Raw genomic sequence first — 27,801 nt, 5'->3', positions numbered from 1 at the left:
GTCCAAAAAACCACAGGTTGCAATAACACAGAGCTTACCTTTAGCAAGTACTGTTAAATTACATGAGCATTATAAAAACCTTTGTATACATATATTTGGCAAGATTCATCAGCATTAGTGCGCTGGTTTTGGCTGGCATGGAGTTAATTTTCTTCACAGTAGCTGGTATGGGGCATGGGGCTGTGTTTTTGATTTGTGCTGCAAACAGTGTTGATAATTCAGGGATGTTCTAGCTATTGTGAGCACGGCTTACACAGGGTCAAGGTCTTTTGTGCTTCTCACCCCAACCCTCCGGAGGGGGCTGGGGGTGCACAAGGAGTTGGGAGGAGACACAGCCAGGACAGCTGACACCAACCGAGCAAAGGGATATTCCATAACATGTGGTGTCATGCTTAGTAATAAAAGCTGGGGCAAGAAGAAAGAACAGGGGGATGTTTGGAGTGATGAAGTTTATCTTCACAAGTCACTGTTACACACGATGGAGTCCTGCTGTCCTGGCCATGACTGAACACCTGCCTGCCTCTGACTTTGCCACTGCATCAAGGAGGAGGAAGCAAGCAGCTGTGTGGGGCTTAGCTGCCACCTGGGATTAAACCACAACAACTAGGAAAATAAATTTCCATCACAGGACTCAAAGCTTCATGCTGTGACATAACTATTCTTTGTGACTTCCTCAGAAGATAAGTACTAACCTGTGTTTTTCCAAGCAGCCTGTAAGCCTGCTGAACCTTTGTATAATGATTGATATCAAAATTCTTGCATATTTTGGAAAGTGCTACGTCCAATTGTTCCTATAAAAATGGAAGAAAAACATGCATTAAACACTAAAAAAAAACAGGTCAAGTAATACATTACTTAAACAACAACAAGTGAGGAAGATGTTTATTTAAACAGTGTGATAATTATGGTTGTAAAGTAAGTAAGACTGTGTGTGACTGGACTTCTCTGAGGTGCTTAAGTGTCAGTTCTCACAGTGTAAGTACTTCAGCGTCAGCCAAAGAGTTCCAACACTCCCAAAAACAAGCAAGAACTCTACAGTCAAATTAAAGTGATGTTTACTTTGAGAAGGCCAGGAACATCAATAAGGCAGAGCTGGGATTTCTAAGCTGGTCTACTTTCACCCCTAAGAAAAACCAGATCTGGGGGTTTCAGCTCAATCAATTCCATTACAGACTTCTTAACCCTCTGACTGCATCTCTTAAATGGAACTAACACTGCCTGAATATAAAGTTCATTGGCAAGACAGCCATTTATAGAATACTATATCAGCAGAACAATCAGTACCTGAGAGAGTCAAAAAAGAAAGGAGACACACAAATACAGGTTCTGCCAGCAGAGCTGTGTCTGAGCATACTGAACAGCTCTGCAGAAAATGAAGTTCATCTACTATGTAAACTAAGTGAAAAAAAAACTTCAATAGGATCATGTATTTTATGACTAATAAAGCTTTCAAGAATTTGACTACAGAGCTTAATAACATAATTCTCATGTAGACACTGCAATATATTCAGATACACAACCTAATCCTAGTTTTTTTCAACCAACAATAAATAAAAACAGAATGAATCAATAACATAACATACACAATTAAAAAATATTTTCTTTCCTTGCCAAATATTAAAACCATTTCAATTCTTATTATTTAATGATCTTGCAATACAGTCTTGCTCTTAAAAATAGAAATCACAGTAGATGGGTGTTCAGCCTCTTATGTACTTTTACTTAATCCATTGGAAAATTTTCATTAATTACATCATTAGCCACAAAATATTTTTGGTGGTAATCCTAGAGATTTGGTGGGGGTTGTTCATTGTACTTGCTTCCCTAAGCTAAATGGTGAAAGGACAAGTAACCTAAAGACTCAGAACTTCTCTAAGACATTAGTCAGCAATTTGAATTTCAGACATCTACAGATTTTTTAAAAAAATTCTCTCTTGTTTCTTGCAGAACACCTGTACAAAGAAAAAAACTGGGATATCAAACTGCCCACGAACAGAGAACATTAATCTTTTTTGTTACATTTTTCAGTAGTACCTTCCACTAAAGCCATCTTGAATTTGTAAAAGCCATCATTGTATGTAACTTAGTATAAGAGTAAGATCTATATTAAAACCTAAATTTAAAAAAATATTAAAAAAAGGAAAAAGGAATGCACTTAAGTAGAGGCACTCAATTATTGAAAAGACTCATTATGGAATTCCTAACTAGCAGAATATAATTCTATATTAATTAGACCATGTATTTTTCAGCAATACTCCATGGACCCCAGGATGACTTCATGTTTCCATGATGTTTCTTCCATGTTGTCATGGTTTGGGCCTGGCACACACACTTCTTCCTGGTCAAACCACCACACATGTGCACAGGCATAACTCCAGTAAAAAATAAGATCGTTTCAGAGAAAGAAAGATATAAATAAAAATCTTGAATGTGATTATTTAGTTAGCTGTGAATTGCTTTCACCAACGAATATGGCACATTTTATCATATTTTGATAAGATCAGAATTTGCTCTTCAAAGCTATTACTGGAAGGAAGTAAAAATGCATGTCTCCTTTTAAGCAACATCAGTATTTGCTCATGAGAGAAAAAAGAGTGCTCACTCTCACACAGCCTGTGTTAGAGAGGTAAGAAAACAGTCATTCCACCAGCTTTTGTGAACCAGGCATGCTCTGAATAAAGCACTGTCAGAGAAAGACTAAAGGAACAAAAAAAAGCTTTGCATAAAAACTGAAGTACAAAGACATAACTGAAGGAAATGGACAAAATTTTAATTTTACAGAGAATTAAATAACAAGGTATGATAAAACAGGTGCTAGTCTGGCTTTCTGAAGAGCATGTGACAACGGGTGTAGACAGCTCTCAAATAGCTGATTCAGGTTCCTGCTAAACATTACATGTGTATGCATTACATGCATCACATACACACTATACATACCTCCATTGCTGGACTTCCTACAAAAAGCTTGCCAAGTTCCAGCTCAAAATTACCTAGTAGTGGAGTTCAAAGCATTCCCTTTTTTTTCCACCAGTTTCTGGGAAGACACTTAACATTTTATATTCCTTTGCTTTTGTCATGCTATCTACCAACTTAAACCAACCTTAGTCTCATCCTTCACAGCTATTCAAGTCTTATTTCCAGCAGCTTAGCACAGTCCTATCCAGCAGTTTTCAGTTTGCTAACCTCTAAAATTTCCTGTGAAACTGTGATCTCTTGTACAGCTTATCCAAACCTACTGGCTTGCTATTAATTTACTTTTCACAACTGTTTAGAAGCTCAATACTTCAAATGTTATGTACTTCTTTAATTTGACTGCCCTACCACTTACAGTGAGCACAACTAGTGGACTGGGCCATACCATATTGTAGAGCATTTAGATTGATTACAGCACTAAAGTCTACATGAACAGCAGTGGCTACAGCATCCAAAGAGAGTATTTGAAAGAAATGCACACATTCTATAATTGCTAACATTTAACTAGAAAGTTCTAGTACTTAGAGATTAAATAGTAGCACATACTTAGAGGTCAAATATTAGCATATACTGAACATCAGTATAATAATTCTTACCTCTATTTGTTCCAAGGTGTCTTGCAGTTTTGAATTTAACTCACTATTGAGGAATGAAAAAAATGTTTAGAATAAAATTACTGATTATATAAACATTTCAGACCATTTCTTACTTCCAAAAACCCTATTGCTGAGTCACAACATAGCAATTCATCATAACCATTAAACTGCTGTTGCTGTGTCAGACTAGCACCATCACACCACTGCTATGTTGAAAGGCAGATTATTCTAGGCTTATAATGCAACAGTGTTAAGAGGGTCTAGACAAGATTCCATCCTGCTAGGATTTAACTAAAAATTCAAAGACATTCCCAACCCCCAAGAAACTTGTTTTAAGTGTTTTGGTTTGGCACTGTGGTCTAAACCAGAGCATACCCAGAAGGGTCAGGGCTGTCAAGTCTTTGCAAACTACAGTAATTTTTATTTGTCATTCAGGAACCCCTTACAGATATGCTATCAGAAAAAGAGAATTTTAGCTTCTTCAGAAAAAAATGTAAAATTTGGTATAAAAAAATTAACAAAAGCAGCTACCATAAGAGAAACTATTTAGGACAAAGAAAGACACCACTGCACCTTTGCAACAACCAGCTTTAAAAATCTCAGAACAGCAGCAATCAAAAAAAAGAAAAAAAAAGACTACTATGTTTTTGTTTGGAAGGGTCAAAGCAACAAAGAAATAGGCAGGATACTCTCTTCTTGCACAGAAATCACAGTTTTCATTAAATAATCACCATATCTCATTTTAGACAACTTCCCTCTGTGCTGTGAATCTTCTCCTTAGGGGCCTACATTAATTATCAAAAGACAGATTTAAGCATCTCTGCTTAGTTCTCTACATTTAAATGATACACCCATCACCCTCCTTTTTTGTTTCCATTGGATAAATTGGGTACAACACCCTGCAAAAAAAAGTTTAAATAGAAAAAAAAGGCATCAAAAACAACTGCCATTAAACACTAAAGAGAGTAGCCAGTGTTTCTTTATTCTTTCTCTTATGGAGGTCTTTATTATGGACCCCCATAATAATCTGATGTTACTGCATCTCCTGCTGTAATTTATGAGTATTTCCCACTATTTCTTTTTTTTTTTTTTAAGCGATGGAAACATTGAGTCTTTCTAAGTTAGAAACTGCAGATATTTGTATTAGTTTAGGTTCTGAAAGCAATTTCTTCATGTCAGCATGAAACTCTGCACTTGCTAATTTCATTAGTTATCCTGCAGAAGCCATCTTGCCATAGGCAAATTAATTCCAGAATAGAAACTTCTCATTAAAAACTCAGCTCAGGTATCTCTAGGCGGGAGGTTGTAGCACTGTTATAATTCACTTTAAGTTGCAAAGCAATTATATAGTCTACACATTCATTATGTGCTCTTTTTACTGAAGATTGGTTAGTCATGGTAGAGAGAGGTGGAAAAATACACAGGATACTTAAGCTTTTACAACTGCCTCAATTTTACTTTTCTCAGCTGAAAATTGCTCTTCAATTTAACTTTCTTTAGAGAATGAGAATCAATGATCACAAATAAAATCATATAAAAGCTGACATCTGCACAATGTCACCCCCCTACCTTATACAACTGTAGTGTTTGAAAGTGCTGGCAGCTTTCTGGCATTCCAAGCATAGTTGAATAGCTCCTGGATAATCCTCCTCCTTAGGATAAAATACAATTGATAGCTCATCTGAAGTAACAGTGCAATACCCATTTTTCTTGCATGCTTATGTATAAACATTAGGAATAAATATTTTGCCTCTCCTGTCTCTACAGTAAAGAGTGAGGGTCTACTGTAGCACTTAATGTGCAGGTAATTTAGAATTAGCAACATCTGAAAATACTAGGTATTACATTACATTACCTTATGCAAACAACTTGCTGCATTGTTTCCTTATCCATACATTAAAAATACATCAAAAAGTTTTTATTAAAGAACAACTAGCATCTTCCCAGTAATCTATTCATGAGCATGGAAAGAGGTTAATTCAGGCACAGGCAGGCTATTCCCATTGTTTATGAAACATAAAGGAGACAAGGAAGACACTCCCAACATTATGCCCAAATAAACACTATTTAAATTGACACATCCAGCTCATGAGAAATTAGCTTCAACACAACTGACTCACAGAAGGCGTCAGGAAACAAAGAACACACTATGGATGCATTGTCCTAATATTTAAGGAGAATATCCAATAAGTCAACAGCTCAATCAGGAAGTATTATGAGGATGTCAGGACAAAACAAAAACATACACACAAAAATGTAAAACCCAAGGATCCTACCAACAAGACGTGGGCATTGCCTTGGATATACCTACTGTTCTGGTATTCTATTAGACAGGAGACCAGAAGGATTCTTGGAAGAAGAGAAACCCTCTTGAACAACTAAGAGCTTCTGGTTTATGTCATAATTACATCTGTTATATTACATGATTTAGAGAGCTCAAATGCAAAGCTGTTACTGGAATTTCAGTCATTGACTGAAGAGCAAAAACGCAAGGGTAATTTATATTCAGCTATTAACATAGAGGAGGTTCTGAAATGAAATTGGTTTTAACAGCAATATTCTAATGCAGATCCAACTTAACTAAAAAACACAAAACCCCCCAAATATATAATCCATTAGATGAAAACAGAACAGCACACTGGTCTAAAGAGCATTATTAGCTCTTTACATCTCTCTCTACTGGAAACCTGGTACTTGTTCCAGTAAGTCTAACAGGTCTCAAATCAGAAAGCCTGCTTGCATAAGATATATTATTAATACATTCCAGATGCAGCTCAGCCCTGTAAGCTACCATAAATGCATTCCAGGTCTTTTTTTAATTAGGAACCCTTTCAAAATTCTCTTCTCTGAGTGGCTACTAATAGCTCTCATGCATATTCCAACCTACTAACTTCTAGGAGCACAGAAAATCAATGGGCAAATAGCTGGGAAACTTATTGGGAGCAGACACTGAGCACAGCTGTACAACTGCACAATGCCAAACAGCAGTTCCAGCCCTTAAAAATCACTGACCAATGATGGTAATCAGACATTAGGGTCTGTGTGTGGATGCAACAACTACACCTCCTCAGGACAATTCCTGCCAGTGGGCAGTGAAGAGTTAATTTCCTGGGTAGCAAAATGCAGCACCGAAATTAAAAGCTAATCATTGTACAGGGCTTACTGAGCAGAAAGCATTTATGCCACCTGAAAACGAGTGCAGTTTTGCTTGTGAAGAGTAAGAAAGTTTGCTGACACAAGATGACTTACTCAAGATAGAATTAAACTCATAGAATCTTGAAAGCTGAAACTATTAAGATTCAATTTCCAAATTTAATAACTGGAGACTGTCATCATGACATTCCATCCAGTATTAGCTGTAAGTATTTGGCAAAACTGCAAGTTGAAATTGTTACACTACAAGTACCATAGCTGTCAATAAAATCCTGAGGCTTTCTTTCATACAATTCATCACCTTAAGACAAGATCCTATTTTGCGCTGTGCAGTATCTACTGCATTTTTAGCCAGTATACATAACAGCATCTGAATTTTCAGTGTCATGCAACATGAATTTTCATGCTGCAATCTTTTCTACAATTGAATTAAAAAGCCAATGCAATGAATAAGGACAAAAGGCTACTACATTTACAAATGAAATACTAAGCAAGGAGCCCATCTATAAATTTGTATAGTAATATATCAATAGAAATTTTTACCCAGACCCAGATTATCAACAATCAGCTAAATCTCACCTTTTTTTTTTTTTGTTTTTCCCCAAATATCAGGATAAAGAAAATGGGTATAAGTTGAGAGCAGGGCTAAGTGAAGACCCCACAATATTTTTACTGAACTAACTGAAGCTTCAGTGCCCAGATGTAAAGGCAGGAATGAGTTTTTGATGGAAAATACTCTCCCCTGGCAGCAGGGCTATCTAATTTGATATGAAGCTTTTCTCAATTTAAAAGAAGAACAAAAATGTAATTTCATCCCATGCACACACCCTGTTTGCAAGACAACAATTAAGATGACTGACAAATGAAAGCTTAGAACAGCTTCAAATTATACCAGTATGGTAGGGACCTACCTCCAACATCTCACTCAAACGCACATCAGTTCTTTGCTAAAAAAAACCAAAAAAATCCAGTCATTACTACGCAGAAATTAAGAAACATATTTGTCACTGAACAAAAACAACTGTACATACCAGTGTTTTTATTGTTCTCAGAGATTTTAGCAGTCCAATAAGCAACTGTCGTTTCCTCTGATTTGCAAGGAGCCCCAAACTAGTTTGTGTGAACCCTTCCTTTGCTATATTCAGGTGTCTGCAAGGTAAAAATTAATATAATTTTCAACAATTAACAAAATAAAACTTACTTCTAATCAATTCTAACAAGTCCAACAAAATACACGGTAGAAAATAGGATTATCAGCATTGTTAGGGGAACTCAGAAAATGAGATTGTACCAAGAGACAGCTAAGAAGGTACATCCTCCCTTCTGCATTTGTCTGTGGATCAGAGGTATATCTCCAAAGCTTTCTGTTTCAAAGAGAATTACCAATTGCAAAAGTGAGAGCTGCAAGAGTTTGCAACTGTTTCAGTATCTCTAACTATTACTGCTAACAGCATAGCACATGAACAGGAAATATCATCAGCAAGCAAACTTCCCGGGTTTACAGATTTCCTGTAAACATTCCCCACTTTCAATCTCTGCAGTTCCTTAAGCAAATACCTTCTTCCATTTGTGCAAATAACCGCCGCCAGCTGAAGGCCACTCTGCAATGATGTAACACGTTCAAGCTCCTGCAGAGAGACAACAGGTTAAAGAAATATACAAGTTAAACAAATATACAAGTTGCACACCAGTGAAGACTACTGATTAATGCATTTCTCTTGAGATGTTATAATGACTTTGTGGAGTTACTTCATACATTATTTGTTTCATCATTTTATATACACTAAGTACTGCAATGCAACATTAACATAAACTATATTTTGAAATATAATTCTCTTTTGAAAATAAAATAGTTGAAATCTGTTTTCATGGCAGTGAGACCCTCTACATTTATATATTGCACATTTAGCCTAAGAATTTCTATATCATTACTGCATACAACAGAATGATCAAAGCTTCAGGGATAGAAGCATAGGGCTTAATTTGCATTAATAGGCCAGAGAGCAGCAAAACAAAACTTAAATTATGTTTCACACAGCATTTTCTTGCTTAGAAGCACTTGTGTTCTACCAATTTAATAGATGTCACATCATAATGAATGTTAATTGTATCCTGTTGACTTTCAGCTGAAAACTCTTCAGCAGAGGTGACCTGAATTTAGCTTGATTTTGACTGAGTGAAGTGCCTAGAAATCTCAACTCCTTGAAAAAAATAAATGTTTTAATATAATGATTAGGATTGCTTTTGTTAGAACAGCTCTGCAGAAAAGTGAATTCTCTCCTCAGGCTACAGAAAAAGTTTTGTTTGTTTGTTTGAGGGGTTTTTGTTCTTTTGGGGTTATTTTTTAATTCTGCTCATCATATCAAAATCTGTTAAGTGCTTTCCATGAAAAGGGAGATTTTCACCTTGAAAACTCATCTAACTCTAATAATATGACAAGCAAAAATGAGTTCAAAGTTCAGTTCAGTTTTAGATCAGCTCCAAATCACTAAGCTGCATCTTCCACCACAACCTCCTCCTTTATGTTACCAGTGTTGCTTTCTTATAAATGACAGCCTAGTTGCTGATATGCAAAATATCTTAAGAAACCAAACTCAAAGATTACTTTCCTCAATACCTACCTCTACTTCTCTCTAAAAACATACTTTGCAAATACCAGAGCTATTAAAAAAGCCATTGTTCCCTTGTTCAAGAGGAAACACATACAATAAGGAGCTACTCCACTCCAGTCCTGCTTCTTGCAAAGACTCTCTAAAATCTCTCCTTTGAACACAACTGGATGGAGAGGAATGGGGAGAGAGAGCAGCTTAAATATTTCCAAAGAGGGAGTCTTCTGCCCACCATTAAGGGCTGAATACAATTTTTCTCTTCTCAGAAACAGTCTTTAACCCACTGGTTGCTCCTGAAGCATTTCTTTCTTCCAAGCACAGAAAACTGTAAATCCTTTACCCTGTGTCTGCGGCATGTCTCTTGTGGCCACAGGAGTGCCTATCAGACCAGTGCTAGACACGGGCTTCAAACCATGATATCCCTAAACTACACTTAGCACAGTGAAAATGTGTCCAGGACATGTGTTCAACTGCATTTTTAGTTCTTGTAATGAATTGTTACACTGAACTGTTACACTGAATTGTTTAGCACTGAACTGGAGCTGCCATTACAAGTTCACACAGCACAGCAGGACGTTCATTTCATGTATCAGTGGGAAAGCGAGACCCATAATGCCCACCAGAAATCTCCAATAAGTCTACTGACAAGAATAACTCTCTGCCCATAAGTAACACTGAAGGATTATTGACTTAATCAGGCAGAAAAGCATTTAAGGAAAGTTTTTAAAATATTTTTACTGGCACAATAGATTTTTAACTGTCCTTTTGGAATATCTGAAAGCCCTTCTAGGTATGAAACAGGTTCACTTCACTAAGATGTCTGCAAAAGGAACATTAGCATTACACAGCAAAATTCAAGAACATTTGCTGCAGTTCCATTACGTAGTGAGAGGTTTTCAAAGTGAAGCTGCTGGATTCAGGAAAAGCAGTACTCACTCAAAACTATCAATTTCAAACCCACGTAACAGTGAAATAATACCAGAATATATCTATACCACACAATTACCCTTTCTCCCCCTTCTACACTATCTTGTGAAGACTCAACCAGTAGCACTTACCAGCCTCCTTCTGCAATAGCCTCCCACCTCATCACCCCTTCAACTAAAACTGAAACAACTTGACTGTTACAGCCTTTTTCTTCCACCTGCTATTGCAGGGGATGACGCAAGCAATGGTCATTTCTCCCCCCCACATTGTTCCTAAAACACAGCACTCTTTTCCCCAGGCAATGATGGCAGAACACAGATGGCAACTTCACTAAGGCTGGATGCACTGGCCATAAGAACAACAGAACAAAAAGGATGTTGTGAACTCTAGATAAGAGGAAAATGATTGCAGCTCCATGACATCTACCACAGGTTAATAGCCAGGAAGCCATCTTTGCTCTTCCACATTCTCTCCAGGTTCTTGCCCAAAGAATTGCCATAATCACCAGTACAGCAATGGTGATGTAAGGTGCTGTACACAAACAGAAGGATTCACCACAGGATCATTCTCAGGCTAACTTAATAAAAATCACCATGTTCACTTTGGAGAAGTGTTTGGACATTACTCCCAGGCACATGGTAAGACTTTTGGGGATGGTTCTCTGCAGGGACAGGAGTTGAACTTGATGATCCTAGTGGGTCCCTTCTAACACAACATATTGTGACTCTGTGACTCTCACAACTGCCTGAGATTAGCGGCAGATAAGTGATCTTAACAAAGATCACTACTGCTTTCTCTTATGGAATAAGATGTGACACCACTCCTAAACAAGGGCAATAAAGCAGCCCTGCTCCAAGTTCATTACAGGTACTAGCCAAGCCTGTGAATTCCTGAATTCTGAATTCTTCAGGAGGCCTTGTAAAATGACCATATTACAAAACCTTTATCATCTTAAGGACTTTCAACTCAATACACCGTTGGCTTTCACTACAGAGACAGAGCTTTAGCATACAAAAATAGCTGGTTACCAACCAGGCACTAGCACCCCTACTACAAATCACTATAACAACACAACTGCAGCATTATGGCAGCACAAAATTGAGCAGTTTGTTCTTGAAAACTGTTAGTTGTCTTACCTCAACATATGCAGGCTGTTTTTCAAGGATTAAATCTGCAACTTTCTTAGATACCTGAAAAAGAAGAACACTCCATGTGATACATAGCAATCTCAATTAAGTAGGCCATGCCCATGCTAAAATTCGACAAGCTTATGATTCTCTACCATTAAGTTCTGCATTTTTCAAATTTATTAATAAATATTCCACAACAACATATAAAAAAAATTGTAAAAATTATGATCAGCTTTCCTTAGAACCAAGATAAGAGAAACATTCACAAGTCCACATAGCAATTAGTGGGCATTTTTAGACTACTCACTTAACTCTGCTTGTTAAGGAACAAGCTAGAAAAGCAAACAGAAATAATTTGGGGCACTGCAAGTGTTTACATTTTGCTCATGCTATTGCTAGAGTTCAAATTTAAATCAATGATACAGCATGGTGTGCTGGCTTGGGCTGGGGTATTCAATTTTCTCCAAAGTACCTAGTATGGGGCTGTTCTGGGCTTGGGCTGAAACCAGTTTTGGTAGCACAGAGGTGTTTCAGTTGAGCAGTGCCTGCAGAGAATCAAGGCCTTTTCTACTGCTCAAACCACCTCACCAGCAAGCGGGCTGGGGGTGCACAAACCTTTGAGAGGGGACAAAGCTGAGGCAGCTGACCCCAACTGACCCATGGGATATCCTAAATGCACAGTGTCATGATCAGCATATACAGTTTGGGGAAAAGAAGGAAGGGAAGGATGCTCAATGCCACACATGATAGAGCCCTGCTTTCCTGGAGAAAGCTGAACAGCTGTCTGCCCATGAAAAGCAATAAATTAATTCCCTGTTTTGCTTCACTTGCTTTTGCTTTACTTATTTTTTAGCTATTTCTTCTGCATTATCTCCCTTTATCTCAACCCCTGAGCTTTTTCACTTTTACTCCTCCCATTCTCCCCCCCGGAGAAGTGAGTGAGAGGCTGTGTGATACTTCATTGCCATCTAGAGTTTAAACCACAACACATTTAACATAAGGACACCTACCTTTGAGACTGATACTGCATTAAAGTAAAACTATGTCAAAATGAATATGCATCCTCTACATATTATAGCCTTCCTTTAGAACACAGAATATGTATATTTTAAAATTTTCTCCATTGTTCTGAGTAGAATTCTAAGTAGAACGCTTCTGAGAGCTGCTGTCTGTATTGAATTTAAAAACCAGACACTGCTACCTTCATCAATCTCTTGTCTACAAACACTTCAAAAGAAATCCAACACTAACAGTCTTACAAATGCCAGCTTGAGAATAGTGTGTTTAGTTTTGTTTTTCATCAGGGACTAAAAATATTTAAGAAATGGTTTCAAACATGACAAAGAAATTATTGGTATTGCTCTATTTTCTTTTGGGGGAATAATACTCTCAGAAATGGAAACAAAATAAAGCTGGCGATGACAGCCAGCCCACAAAGCACTACTGGCAAAGAGAAATGAAGATTTTTGTAAACTTGACTGCTTGACTGCTATGTTTGCCTAAACATAGCACAGATTTGAGCTCATGAATCAGCATTCCTGTAGCAATCTTGTATTGGCTCCACCAGCTCAATTCCCATCCTCTGGAAAAGCACTTGCACATAAATGGTCTTTGAAGTCTTCCAATGTAATCAGGGGGCAATGGACAAGGGGCATATACCCAGCTGTGCTTTCCTCCTTCCATATCAAAAGCAGGCCAGAACCACAGAGCAATTTTAAAACTGTTCAGTTGTTCCTAAGCTTTTAGCTGTTCCATAACTAATAACTCTTTCCTCTGCAGGACAGCAGAACCACCACTCCAGAGCGAGGTGGGGTCAGGATAGGATAATATCAAGCTGAATGCTACACAAGCCTACATGACCCTGGGGCTCTTAAGAAATTTTGTTCACTCCACAGTCTATGCACTGTGAAATTTTCACCTTCTTTTTTCAACATATTTTTCATACTAGTCCTGTACCTGTAAAAAACTTCAGAACATGGATATACCTGCTAGTTATTCAATGCTCTAGTACTGTTAAGCAATGTTCAAGCAGTACACATGAATAAAAGATGCATTTCTTTTCAGTTTTTACACTTTTTGTTTTGCAAGTCCTCAGTTACCCTTGGCTAATAACGATCTCAACATTGACAAGCGCCTGCCACAGGCATTTTTTTTTCTTTTCCAGTACTTACTGGTATTAATTTTCTTTCTGAGGTTCCAAACTCTCAGATACTTTTTCAGATGAGCAATACTATCCCCAGTTACTTAATTTATTTCCAAACTGCCACACCCCTTTTGGCATCTTCCATACAATTGTGCTGTGCTAAGTCTTGGAATCCTGAACTGCAGCTGCTAGCACTGAATGTGACCATGGTTATCAATGCCTGCCAACAACATTTGCTGAAGGGACCAACAATTTTCTCTTTCTTAATCACATCAGTAAAAAAATATTTCATCTCCTGAAGAAAAAACAACATAGCTAAGGATATTAGACTGCTAATTAAAATGAAGTCTAGCAGACATACAACTAAAACGCCCTTCTAATTCAAACTGCCTGTAACAAGACAATTACAAATTAAAGTTATTATGATACACACATTAGAAAATGTTTGAGCAAGTTGAGATCCTTCCAGTGGAATGGAAAACTATTGAGAAAACTACAGAAGTCTATAGTGACCCTAAAAACAACAGCATGACCAAGATCAGCTGCGCAAAATCAGGAAGTCAGTGAAAATCAGACCTCTGGTACCTGTAATTCACACACATATAAGTGCTTTGCATTAGAGAAATTCAGAATTTGGTATTATCTCCAAACTATTATTAATAATTTCTCTGCCAGCTCTAGGTACAGACATTAAAGTGAAAAAGGCAGTATTTAGTTTTTTTGCAAAAGCAGAGCCATTGTGTAATATGTCAACAGGCTTCTTGAATCCTCTATCTAATAATCTGTTCACCATTAAAATATTTTTAGGACTGAACTACATACAACATACAACATTCTACAGTTTTGTCTTCCATGAAAGCCACCAATGTGTTTTATGGCAGGTAGGTCTAAATGACCTATCTCAAGATAAATGGATAACAACTGAGACACAAGAAGCAAACATGCAACAGCTTCTCACACTCTACCTGAAAATATAACATAAGGACAAGAAACACAATATACAAGACATTTTAGCACTGTGGCACATGCTTAAGGAGGAAATTCCTTCCTATACCAGAAAAACATTTTGACGAAATTAGGAAAGAAACAAGCAAGGACGAATCCTAACTGGGGGAAGTTGGTGAGGAAAGAACTGGGCACATGTTTCTTGTCAAACGTTTTGGCCTTGAGATTTTTTACCTGTTTATATTCTAAAAGCCACATCTGGCCATATTTACTGGAAGCCTTGTGCTCAGTTCTCTCCCATACTATTCATTAGCTGCATGTACTTTCCCATTCCAATGTTTTGGCAGCAGCCGCGCCCTGAAACTACTCCCTCAGCTGCAGCCAGTTCCCATCCTGCAAGCAAAAAATGGCCAAGACATTGATAACACATATCAGGATTATGCAGCATATCTCACTGAAGTTGTCTCAGTCTTGACAGCACTTCCTTGCAAAACAAAGTCACCATCAGATGTCCTCTTAAAATTAAAAAAAAACCACCACTACACAAACAAACACACAAAAAAATTACTACTTCTCACTCACTTCCAACTTCTTTCCTTATAAATCTTGGTGAGAAATATGGAATATTCATTTCCTCAAGTTCTCACTAATCTTTCACAAAACTTCATAAGTGTATTATGGGGAAAGCAGCTTAAGACTTCTGTCTTTGCTTTATGTATTGTTAACAAAGCAAGATTCTCCTACACATTTAATTTATTTGAAGACATGAATTAGGATTACTACTTCTATTTTACTTGCAGATATTCTCCAAATGCCACCATGTTATGCACCTCAAAAGAGTAATGGAACAACAATTAATACATTAATAGAAAATTTTGAAGTCTGCAACATAACAAGCACCTTTCAAACGCTGCAACTCCAATTTTGCCTCATACCTCATACTTCCTACTCATTAAATTTCATTTGGTTTATTACATAATAACTCTCTATTAGTGTTCACTAAATACCTTTGTGAACAATTAATATATTGGCAAATGAAAAGTAAGACAAAATAGCATCTTCAAGGAGAGAGTTTTAAAAACATTTTAAGTCTTACATTGCTAGAAATCCCTCAAAGAGATACTACTCCACTATTCAGCACTGTGTTGAACATTACAAGATAAACATTCAAAAAGTCAAGTTTCTAAAGAAATAGCACATTTGCTCTTTGTTACAATACTTAACACTAAGATTTACTTCCATGATTTCATATGATTGTATGATTTAGTGATGATTTTCCACTATAAAGGCACACAACATGATGTTAAAAGAAACACTTAGTATCTAATGTGTTAAGAAATTTTTTTCAGTTACACTTCTTGCTAGACTTACAGACAAGACAACAAATTGTGTAATGGTACAGAGGAAAAGACTTTACTTACAGCAGCTTGCTGTTGTTTTAGTTTGTCTCTGTACTCTTCCAGTTCTTGAAGACTAAGTACTGGAGGAAGCCTCTGCATTTAAATAATAAATTAAAATCAGTAAGAAATTAAAGGTTTTTAACTCACACACAGCATTAGCTAGGCAATCAGTTTCATTAAAGAAACATTCTTATGCCATCTGTAATCTAATTTGCAGAATTAATCCATTGTTTCAAATGATGGATACTGAAATCAATTAGTGTTAAAATATATAACATAGGATCATAACTGCCTCATGTAGTATTATAATTACCTCAAAGTTACTTCACATTACGTCATATATGTATACACACAACCACCCAATCACAGAAAATGTCTCTCTCAGTTTGGTAAAAAAATACACAAAATACAGAACAGATTTGTTTTCTCAGCTATCTTGACTTTTTCACTTCAGTTTAAATTACAAAATGCCTGTAAGCATATTCTACTACATTAAAAGAAGAGACTTTATACTATATATATATATGCACCAATACTCTATGCTAGAAGCTGCACACAACTGCAAGATAACTTAGGGGAGTTCAGTGTGGTATTCATACAACATCCAAGAAACAAAAAAAGGTCATTGAAACAAGCATACTTTTGGTCTTCATTTTTTGTTATGTTACCATTTTTTCTTTCAAGATGACAGCTTACCTCTAACTCATACTTCACTATATCAAAGGAGTCATTGGAAAAATAAACTTCTTCAATGCTGTTAATTATTTCCTGTTGTGCCTGAGGATCAGGTGGTTCTTCATGTAGTTCTCTGAGCTCCTCCTGCATGAAACAAAACAGAATTTCCATCGTGTAATAACACGTCGTAGGAAGAACAACCTTTTAACAAAACTAACATCTTCCAAAAGCAACTTCCAACATTAACACAAGAAGCAATGGCAAAATACAGAAAGTACAGTACACTGTGGCTTGCATTTCCCATTAGGGAGAACAAGACATTTAAAACTTCTCAAAAAACAGTGTAGGCTTCAACATTGCAGCCACTTAAACGTTGCAGCTTCTTCATTGATTTATTGCACCAACTGCATGTTGAGTCCAGTTTTTTCCTCCTCACCTTTAGAAATTCTCATAATAAACTAAAAATAAAGCAGCAAACTATTTCTTCAGAAGGAGAAAAAAAAATTGCACAAAACCGAAACAAATAAAACCTGAATTTTTTAAAACAGAAGAACCCTCTTTGTAAATGACAGGTAGACAGTGTCATTACAAATGCATAACTTTTCAGTTCATCCCACACATTCACTGAAATAAAAGATATGCCATTAAACACTTGATTTCTACAGGTAAAACCAGAACAGATCTGCCTTCTTTGCACAAGATTAACAGCTCTGAGATTTTAGCACAGTGGTCTAAGCAGGGATGTGCTGTCAGCCTTCTGAAAGCCAATATTGCAGAAATAAGCATTCCCCTCCTTGCTGTCACGATCTCCTCTGGAAGGTCTCCCCAACAACCCAGATGCTTCCAGTGGCTGAAGCAAACAAAGGACTCAGCCTGACCCTCCTCCTCCTCTGCTGCACTGGACATTGCAACTAACACTGGCCCTCTCCTGGACGTCGTTCACACAAAAAGAATGAAAAATCCTTTATCAGAGAGTCAAAAGGGAGAAGTGCTAGAATATTCTTCCATCAAAAGTAAAGATAATATGGATAAAATTGTTTGATAATAAACTAAACTCTGGTGAAGTAATGTAACAGACTGAAGAGTCCAATAATGGCCCTGAGCCTCCCAGCAATGCTGAGCTGTTCCTGTGGGGCAAGGTGCTGGTACTTTCATCACAAAGAGTTCAAAGGTTTATTTCACCAGTGTGGCATCCAATTTTAGATTAAATGACTAAACAGCCACTCATTTGCTTATTTTGCACGTCAGCTGAGATAAGGTCAATGTGCAGACGTTCGGAGACAAAGTGACCCTTACAGCACACAGCAAGGCGCTGCTCCTCTGCGCACTAAGAGGCGGCCAAGGGCTCACAAGTGGCCGGTTTGGAAGCCGATTCCTCCTATTTCAGAGGAATCACTGCTCCTCTGAAATACTTCTCACAAGAAAAAAAAGAGTGGGAAAGGAAGGGAAGAGAAGGGAAAATGAAAGAAAAATTAAGTGAAGGGGAAAGGAAGGGGAAAGGAAGGCGAAAGGAAGGCGAAAGGAAGGCGAAAGGAAGGCGAAAAGAAATGTAATGACAGAGATAAACGGGTTCCAAGTGTATCTCGCGTCCCCGAGCGGCCGCACGCGAGGCCGAGGGAGGCCCCAGATGCTGACGCCGGCGGTGCTCGGGCGCCCCTGCCGGGCCGCGGGCCAGGCCGCAGCCAGGAGGCTCCGAGCCGTGATGGGGCAGCGGGGAACGAGAGAAAAGCTTCCCCGCGGAGGCAGCGGGGAACCGGAGAAAAGCTGTCCAGCAGCCACCTTCTCCCGCCCAGGCGCCTCCGACCTTCCCTTGAAACGCCTGATGCAGTCACTGCCACCAGCGCGGGTGCACGCAGCAACCCACGGCCAGCCAGAGAAAGGACATGCACTGCACCGACACACCGAGAGAAACAAGGAAGTAATACAGTTATATCGTTATATAGCTGTAATGGTAGCTCCATAATGTACACCCCACTGTAAATCAGTTTCACATCTTAGAGTATATTGAGTTTTAGTTATATGAAACTAAAATTAAAAATTATCCAAGGCAGGCAACGGGGTCCACTTGTGAGAAGTACATATTATATGGCTCTATGCAGATATTTACTCTATGTATTTTGTTGTATTGATTAGTAGTGCCATATTAATATTTTAATAATATGATAAATGTAGTCTTGTAGTTAAAATGTAACTTTTGTAGTTAAAATAGGAACTACGTAAGTGGGATATTTTTTTAAGAAAGGAATAAGGTACTCGCACCAGATAGCAGCCACAGGACACCTAAATCTCTCAGAGAAAAGGAATTTGTTGTTCTCTTATCAGAAGAAATTGACTTGTTCCTGCCTGGCTAAGGATCGAAGGTGCCTTAGGATTAGGAGGAAGAAGCTGGCGATGGCCAGACTGAATACTTTGTTTGAATGGAATTTATGCATCATGTATGAGATTTATGAATATTCAACAGGGTATTGGTTTTAAGGGTTAATCCTTGGTTAACAGGTGTCCTTTCTCAGGCTTGTGCTGCCCAGAAAAAGGTACCTGGACGTCTGTAACTCTTTTTTCTATTGTCTCATATTGTCCTAATTCGAATTGTCCAAATTATTATCACTCTAATTGTATTACTATGTTTATAATCATTTTATTACTATTAAACTTTTAAATCAATTTTAAAAACAAGTGATTGGCATTTTTCACACTCTGAACCACTGCAAATTGAATACCTGAATTTATCACCCAGTATTTGCCTACAAGTTCCTGTGTGGCTGTTTCCTAAAAGAAAAAAAAGATTAAAAACTAACCAAAGAAGAAACGCTTAGGATCATTTGAAATTCTGGACTACTAATACCTTGTCATGTTGGTGAAAAAGTATCTCAATACCATAGGTCAGTGGTGATTTACATTTGCTAAAGATGCATTAAGAAAGCCATTATGGACACATATTCGGGATTTGATGTTAGAGTGCCTAGGAAAATTGCTAAGAAACCATTTTATTCTATCTCAAAGATCACTCATCTGAGTTTTTCTTGCCAAAACACTACTCAGGAAAATATTTATTAAATGACAAGTTTTTTCGTTACCTTGTTCATTTTTTTCTAGAAAAGCAGTCTAGTTATAACTTTCCAGGATAAACTTTAGCTCCCCTATAAATTACATTATCTGACACCAGACTTTCTGCCATGATAACCTGCAGCTTTCAGCACATCATGCTCCAGTAGTTTGAAATAACCAACATAGTGAAGGCAAATTTATTCACTCACCACTGAAGGAGGTAACTCTCCCTAGCTAAAGTTTATTTGCTGATATTCTATTTTCCTCATCCTTTCAATCACATACACAAAAACAATTTTACTATGTAGAAATAAGCCCATAGTTTCAGGGGTCTTGGCAAAAGGCCAGTTTAGCTCTGTGGATTTGGTACTCACACACTTAGTAGAAGAAAAGAGAGAAGCTCTATTAAATCCCTCAAAGTATTTTTCCACCCCAAAACTCGTCTAGCTATTGCCATATAAGTATCTTCCTTAAAAAGAAAAAAAGTCAGCAGTTAACATCTTACATTTAACATCTTACATTTTATGTTAATTCTGCAATTCCGAGTGCTATTCTGAACAGAAAAGCCAGTCAAAAATTGTGACAGCAGGAATCTCATGATAGTACCCTTGCAGAGAACTTTGCCATTGCTAAATAGAATTAATAGATACACAGGAGGTCAGGAAAAGCAGCATATTGGCAGGGTGGACACCACAATATGCACTTCAATCCACTTGTCCAGGCTAACATATGCATTCAGCAGTAGGAACTCTTCAATCAATAATGGGCCAACACAGCCTGGTAAGATACTGTTTCACAGGCTACTCATTTTTCCAAAGTTTTATTCAGCAAGAGGCCTCACCTCCTACCTAAAACTCGTGTGACTTGTGGTGCCAACTGCATCTTTTTTTCCCCAGTACTCTGGGATCATACTTTCACAGAAAAACAATTTATCCTGTCAGGTTACCACGAGTGCAACCTTCAGCAGCAGGCCTCTCTCATTATGTCACCTAAACAGATCAGTGAAAGACAGCAGCTGGGAAGAAAAAGAAAGAAGGAAAAAAGTCTGACAGCTTTGCATGCTCAAAGAAGCCATTACTAAATAAAACACAGTGCTTACATCCACACACTTCTCACATCATTTTGTGTTCCTGTTCTACGGAAATAGGAGTTTACAGTCTAGAAGCCTGTGGCAATTCCTTCAAATGTATTTCAGAAGAGTCATCTCATTGCAAACTCATCTGAAATGCAGTTCAGCAAGTTTTAGATGTCTACCCAGCTATTTCCCAGTGCATCACACTCTCCTTGTATGCTGTGTTGCCTGTAGCAGCAAAACCAATATTTCCCTGTTGAATGAAGCATTACTTGTAAGGAGTGGAAGCAAACACTTTCTGCACTCCAGTCACCATCACCGAAAAGACTAGGAAGTGAAGACATTGAAAAAAGTTCACTCATACTACCCTACCCAGAGAAAAAAAATTCTAAACAGTTTCTAATCTAGTTAAAAGCTGAAGCTCAGCAACAGCCTATGCACTCTTATCTGGAGGTTACCAGGGGCCAAGTCTGCCCTATACTGATTTGGACACAGCCTCCCTTTCTGTTATGAACCAAAAACACACCAATGAATATGCTGCTGATTTATATCCCTCCATTCTGAGCATGAATAACACCTCTGCTAAAATCCAATCCTAAATCCAAGGATAAGGGCTGTGCTCAACAGATTCAATCAGCAGCTATGCTGCAACAATGCACCACTGTGAAATAAAAGTAATAACGCATCTACATAGGTATCTGTATACACACATTCAAACACAATCTTTGAATTCTATCTATATACAAAGATATATTTAGAGTCTTATAATCACAGAATCCACTGAGTTTGGATCCACAAGGATCTGATGATCAGTGGATCATCCACTGATGATCCACAAGGATCATCAAGTCCAGCTCCTGGCCGTGCACAGGACCATCCCCAAAAGTCACACCATGTGCCTGAGGGCATTGTCCAAATGCTTCTTGAACTCTGTCAGGCTTGGTGCTGTGACCACTTCTCTGGAGAGCTGTTCCAGTGCTCAACCACCCTTGGGTAAAGAAATTTTATCTAGAATCTAATCTAATGTATATATATTATAACATTATATTCAATATATATTATATTATATTATAAATAATATATATTTATAAAATATATAATAAATTATATTATAACATTATATTCAATATAACAATATACATAACTATATATACAAAACAATCTAATATTTCTCTATATGTTTTATATAACAATTAATGTGTATAATATCATAAAATACAATGCATAACTATATCAATAAACTTACTTTGCTTTTCCTCCCTGCCCCTCCCTCCCCCTTCCCCAGCCAGGGAAGGCAGTACCACAGAGAAGTTTGTGGTATTCCCTATCTTTCATAGAAAATGCTCAGAACCTCCTTTTGATCTTCCCTTGTTCAGTAAGTGTAGAGTACCTACTAAAAAGCTCACACTCTACCAAAACAAACATTATACTTTGAACACAACTCTCTTAATGGAGAGAACAACGAAGTTGGATATGTTCTATCCATAGAACACATGTTAGCCACACTGATACTTAATGCACTCCAGAAAAGCACTCAGCTACTGCTTGGGAAATAGAAACCCACATTCCTTTATCCATAGGAAAAACATTTTTTAAATGGTCTCAGTGTTATTTACCATGATAAGCTACAAAGTCAAATAATATTTGTATATTGCATATGAGCTGATTATCATCAAAATAAACATAACCTAATTCAAAGTCAATTCACCATTAATCCAACACACTTGAATTCAAGCATGCAAAATATCTACCTCAACCTTTTGTGACAAAATCTGCCAACAAAACTGTTATCAGCTTGGGGCACAACAATAACAGAATGGTTCAAAAAGAATTTGTTTCCCTGGGTAATCAAGGTATGCCAGTGAAGTAAGGTATTTCAGTCAAAATAGATGTTATGTCCTTCTACAAACAACTTTGTCTTCTAGATATCATAGAATCATCAAAGAATCATCAGAGAATGATGGAAGGGATCTTGAAGATTACCTGGTTCCAGTCATGGACACCTTTCACTAGACCAGGTTGCTCAGAGCTCCATCCAACCTGGCCTTGAACACTGCCAGGGATGGGGTATCCACAACTCCTCTGGTCATATTGTCATATCCAGCCTTGCAGTTCAGATTTGGCTTCTACTTTATGAGACTTTATGAGACTCAAACTATTATACACTTACTTCCTACTGAGGTACTTCCTTAGGTGAGTGAGCTGGCTGCATGAGTCTGTATTAACAAGTTAAGCAAGTTTCCTGGTGATTTGCCTTTATATTATAAGAAACTGAACTTTTTCAAAATAGTTGCAGAACTTATTGGAGTACCAGTAAAGTGAATGAATACACTCAGGTACTCACTAAAATGTCCAAATGCCTAACAATTTCATTGCCTGAAAATAAAAAATTGAGTACGGTCATCACTTCATCATGCTGGCCACAGTCAGCAAACAGTCAGCAAATCAACAACTTTCAGATATCAAGACTCAAAAGAATTTTGCTGGTTTTGCTATCAGGGGATGAAACGTTAGCAGATTCTTCTTCCTGTCCTCCCTATTTCCCATTTGACCTCCAAACTAGTGTGATAGTTCCTCATCTCAAAAAACATGGATTTTGTACCTAGGGTTGTCGAACCAATGGCTTGTCATTTTACCAGCAATTCAAACTGGCCCTAATTAACGCTGACCCTGCAGCCTTCCATTCTGTATACTTCTGTATAGCTTTAATGCAGCTTTTGAAGTTTTCAGTAGCATTTGCCCTAAATCAGTCTGGAGATACCAATTTGAATGTGGAAGTGTGATGATGAAAGTGCAGCACCATAACCATTCTGTCATCAAAACAGCTTGAGACTTTAATGATGCAAGAGTTAAATAAATACAGTTATTGCTACACGGTGTAGACTAATCAGACATATAACATCAAACCATTACAGAATGGAAATCCAGACAAGATACCCTACATCTGCTTTTACCTGGAGAGCCAACTTGGCAAAAAAATGGTGCTCAGGGAGTGGTAGGAATCTGCAACTGTGAAATTTAAGCGACGGAGATGTGACAGGTTTTTCAGCATTGCTGCAACTGAATACTTTTGCTCTTTGATATCAACATATTGGACACTGTCTCACAAAACATAATGTACCAATTCAGAGACTCTTACCTGATTTTTGAAATATACAGCAATGCTAATTCTCTGATCTGCCTTACACAGGCAACATATTACAGAGTACTTAGACAGAGAAACACAAGAGGTCTTTTGGTTTGATTTTTTAACTATTGTAAAATAGGTCATCTAAATTCAAGTCAGTTATTTAAGTATCTTATTGGTTAAAGGCAAAGACCAAATTAATAGAAAATAATAGACAACAACCACAGAAGTCTTGTGAATCCTCCCCTCAGATCAACAGGAAATAAGGAACAGCCAATTATTGTGACAATTGTACCCTCACACACAGATTACTCAGTGTGACTTGTGAGATGACAGTGAGGCGGCTTCATTTAAACAGTGAGACCTAAAAAAATACCAAAAACTACTGCTATTATAAAGATCTAACTTTTGAAGTAGAACATGAAGATGATTATACATGCTGAAGAGTAAAACTATGAAATTACAAAATATACTTAGAGCACCAAAATCATGAAGAAACTAAATGTTCAGACTAGTACTATACAGGCCATCCACACAGCATCTACTTTCCAAAGTAAAACTCAAAAAGGCATTTTTCTTTTTTCTTCTTTTTTTTTAATTCACTCCAGCAAGAAACCCAAATAATATTAAGATCTGCATCCAGTGATAACTGAAAAGTTTCAAGAAAAAATTTTCATACAAATCCATTTGGAGTTGTCTCACAGCTCTTTCTTTCATTAAAACACTCTAAAAGACTTTCAGCAAGAAATAAAACTGAAAAAAGAACAACAGTAAACCTGGTATTAAGGATAAAAAGAAGACACAACTAAGTGTCATTTAACTATAAAATGAAAAACTAAAAGGGAGTGGAGGGGAGGGATGTTGTATCATACCTTAGTAGGAATCCGTAAGTTTTCAATAGGACTGAGGTCATTAACACTCTCCTGAGGACTTCGTAGACCCTTTAAAAGATTTTTAATAATCAGTTCAGTTTGATTCCTTTATGCATCTTGCAATCAAGTCTTACCTGATTTTGAATACGTATCTACAGGTCCCTTAATAAATACTCTGACATGCAGCTGGAGGGCTAAGACCTCATTCTAGCAACATTTAAGCAAGACCATTGGTATATAAATTATGTTCCACAAACATCTAAGCATTTCCAGTTTTATGCTGCAATATGTACCTTTTCAGTACCGTTCACTAACATTTTCTTTATCAAACTCACTCACATCCTCCTGTCAATGTCCAGATGTTATCTTAAATTTTATAATGAGCATGTGTCCAAAAAACATAGCATACTTTGTTCCACTAACTTAATGACTTAATGGAATCAAATAGCTGAATTCAAGCTAGGTGCCAGCTACCCTATTGCAAGATTATTTCTGCTTGATGGCATATTTTTCTACTTAACATATTCCACTACTAGGACTGGCTTTCCCTATGTGTTACTGAACTGAAAAGGTTGCATAATCCACACTAGCTGCTTTATATAATTATTACTCCTTAAAACACGTATAGCCACATAAATAGCATGTATGTTTGTTGAATATCAAACATATTTACAATTTTCATAGAAAGGTTTGAGTTAGAAGAAAACTAAAGATCATGTAGTTCCAAGGGACACCTTCCATTATATCAGGCTGCTCAGGGCCCCATCCAACCTGGCCTTGAACAATTCCAGGGATGGGGCACCCACTTCTCCTCACAACCTGAAACAGCATCTCACCATTTCAAGCAGCAATACCACAGAACAGGCTGCTTAGTATATTTTCTGCCAGCTCCCCAGGCAGAGGTAGAAATGAATCTACACACTCAAGTTTCAGATATGGTTCTGACTCCAGCTTCCCTTGAGACTTCAGTGTGTTCCTGTGAGTCAAAAGTTTCAAGTGGACTTTCTTCCTTCTCTTGTGATCAATGTTAACAGTATTTTTTCCAAGCCCCTTTCTGGTCCTGGGTACCCATATTTCTAAAAGGACCTACTATATCAGTTTATGGTGAGAAAGTTTGTATTTATTCTTTGAAACTGACAAAGTGTTGTACATAATTTCAGTGCTAACTACTACATTTTACAACTGTTTCATCCTCCCAAGATGCAGAATCTCTCCATTTTGGTTTTGGTTCTCAAATTTTGTCACACATCAGTTCAAAACATCCTCCCTCTGCAGTTGCCACCATCAAAGGTGACTCACCTCTACGCATCAGAAATTCAAAGCAAGAAATAAGCAAAGCAACTGCTGCATTTCTCATACCTCACACAAAATCTTCTCCAAGTCCTCTCAAAAATATGCAGTTCTAGTGACTTACCTTCAGAAGAAATATAATGTTTCACTTATCAAATGGTAAATGGAACCTAATCCTTTCAAATGACTGAAAATTGCCTAAGTTGTTATAATTTGCAGAAAACTTCATCTCCACGCTGGGCAGGCTTCCCAGCACTCCTCCTGTCAAGCTGAAAACAAACCATGTAACCCTCTACTGAAGCAGAACAGAACATTATTCTCGCAATTCCACTTTCACACAAGTGTTCATTTTTAAGCCCTGCCTCCTGCATAAGGATCACAACTCCGAGGGCATAGTTCTAGGGGGAAAAAATGCTTCTGACTTTCCCATGATTTTCTATAACTATCTAGAATATCTGATGTGGGTGACACAAGTGATTTTTTTTTAAGTTCTCCAATTAGACACAAATGAAGAGGCTTCTTTTCAAGGGTATCTTATATATGTGAATAACTGGAATGTTCTGCTGATACACTTCTCGATCTTAGAAATATTGGTCCAAAAGTAGGCTTAGATCTACATAATCTGGAGACAACCGTAGCAGACAGCAGTGAGGTGACAGACACACACCGAGTGCTCTGGCACACACTCACTGTGTGCCCACCCAAATCTGTCCCTGGCACCTTCTCAGCCTCGCCTCCCTTTGGACCAAAAGCATTTGCTGCCAGACAAAGCCATGTTACAGAACCACAGCCCAGCGCTCAGAATTATATGTCAAAAAAGCAAACTGACACGGGCCCGCCCTGTCATCTTCAACAACGACGTCCCTGTTGTGACAAGAGCCACGCTGTGGCACCTGAGCACGCTTCCATTTCTCGGAGGAGAGAAACAAGGCGGATGCGTATGCAGCAGGATCCCGCACGCCCCGAGCCCTCCCCGGCAGGGCAGAGGGCGATGCCCGCGCACCGGTGGCTCTCCGGAGTGCCCGGGCAGGCACGGCGGCCCCGAGGAGAGCCCGGTACCCCGCCGCCCCCCGAGAAGAGCCGCTCACCTGGCGGGTCATCAGCGACTTGATCTTCTGCATGATGGCCCCGCCGCCGCCCCGACTGCGCTCAGCGGCCGCGCAAGGCGCCGGGGCACGGCGCAGCCATGTTGGGCGCCACCTGACCGCGCCCGCCCGCGGCTCCCTGGGAGCGGTAGTTCCCGAGCGGCCGCCACGACTACAAGTCCCGGCAGCGCGGGCGGCAGGGCGGGCCCTGGAGCTGCGGTGTTTGAGTATTGGGGCTCGGGTGTGTACATTCGGACGTGCTTAGCTCAGGCGATAAAACACAGTTCTGTGTGTAGAGACAAGCTACAGCGTACAAATAGGCGAGAATTTCCGGGCTGTCTCAGCTTCTTTCGGGCGTTATGCACAGACCGTGTCTGGCCTGATCACGGGTGATGGATGTAGTTTTGCGTGGGCAAAAGAAGCTTGTGTCACTCTTATTTAGTTGTATTGATAGCAACTTAAAAAAAGCACACACACCAAAACCCACCAGGTAGCTTTTTAAATCTAATTTATATCAGCACAAGAAAAGAAAGAATTTATCCTACAGTCTTTGCTTAGGTGGAGGCAGCATTCGAGGGTGAGGCCGCCTGCACATGGGCTGTGGCATGGCTGTGCCTGTAGGAAAAGGAGATTTTTCCGTCTCCAGGGCACGTAGGTCAGCTCCGTGTGTTTCCCGATCCTGCTGTTGCCCAGCGCCGCAGCTGCTGCTGGCTTGGGGCAGGGCAGGGCAGTCAGAGCAGGTGCCTTTGAAACCACGCA

At 38.4% G+C, this 27,801-nt stretch overlaps 1 protein-coding gene across 1 annotated transcript in view; it reads right to left on the bottom strand.

The window, feature by feature from the left end:
* VPS50 (VPS50 subunit of EARP/GARPII complex) overlaps positions 1-27,204 on the bottom strand; it is an 85,126-nt gene extending 57,922 nt beyond the window's left edge. The window contains exons 1-11 of the mRNA XM_005480249.4: positions 27,046-27,204; positions 24,668-24,736; positions 16,573-16,695; positions 15,898-15,969; positions 11,395-11,448; positions 8,280-8,350; positions 7,754-7,871; positions 7,634-7,669; positions 5,139-5,221; positions 3,570-3,612; positions 693-791 (exon numbers count right to left, since the gene is read on the bottom strand). Of these exons, the coding sequence (XP_005480306.1) occupies positions 693-791; positions 3,570-3,612; positions 5,139-5,221; positions 7,634-7,669; positions 7,754-7,871; positions 8,280-8,350; positions 11,395-11,448; positions 15,898-15,969; positions 16,573-16,695; positions 24,668-24,736; positions 27,046-27,078 (801 nt within the window). The 5' untranslated portion in view covers positions 27,079-27,204. The remainder of the gene's footprint in view (positions 1-692; positions 792-3,569; positions 3,613-5,138; positions 5,222-7,633; positions 7,670-7,753; positions 7,872-8,279; positions 8,351-11,394; positions 11,449-15,897; positions 15,970-16,572; positions 16,696-24,667; positions 24,737-27,045) is intronic.
* Between the last annotated feature and the right edge of the window lie 597 nt (positions 27,205-27,801).

This window comes from Zonotrichia albicollis, chromosome 1 (genome assembly GCF_047830755.1).
Source record: "Zonotrichia albicollis isolate bZonAlb1 chromosome 1, bZonAlb1.hap1, whole genome shotgun sequence".
In the NCBI taxonomy this organism is placed as follows: domain Eukaryota; kingdom Metazoa; phylum Chordata; class Aves; order Passeriformes; family Passerellidae; genus Zonotrichia; species Zonotrichia albicollis.
This window is presented reverse-complemented; position numbering and strand designations above follow the sequence as displayed.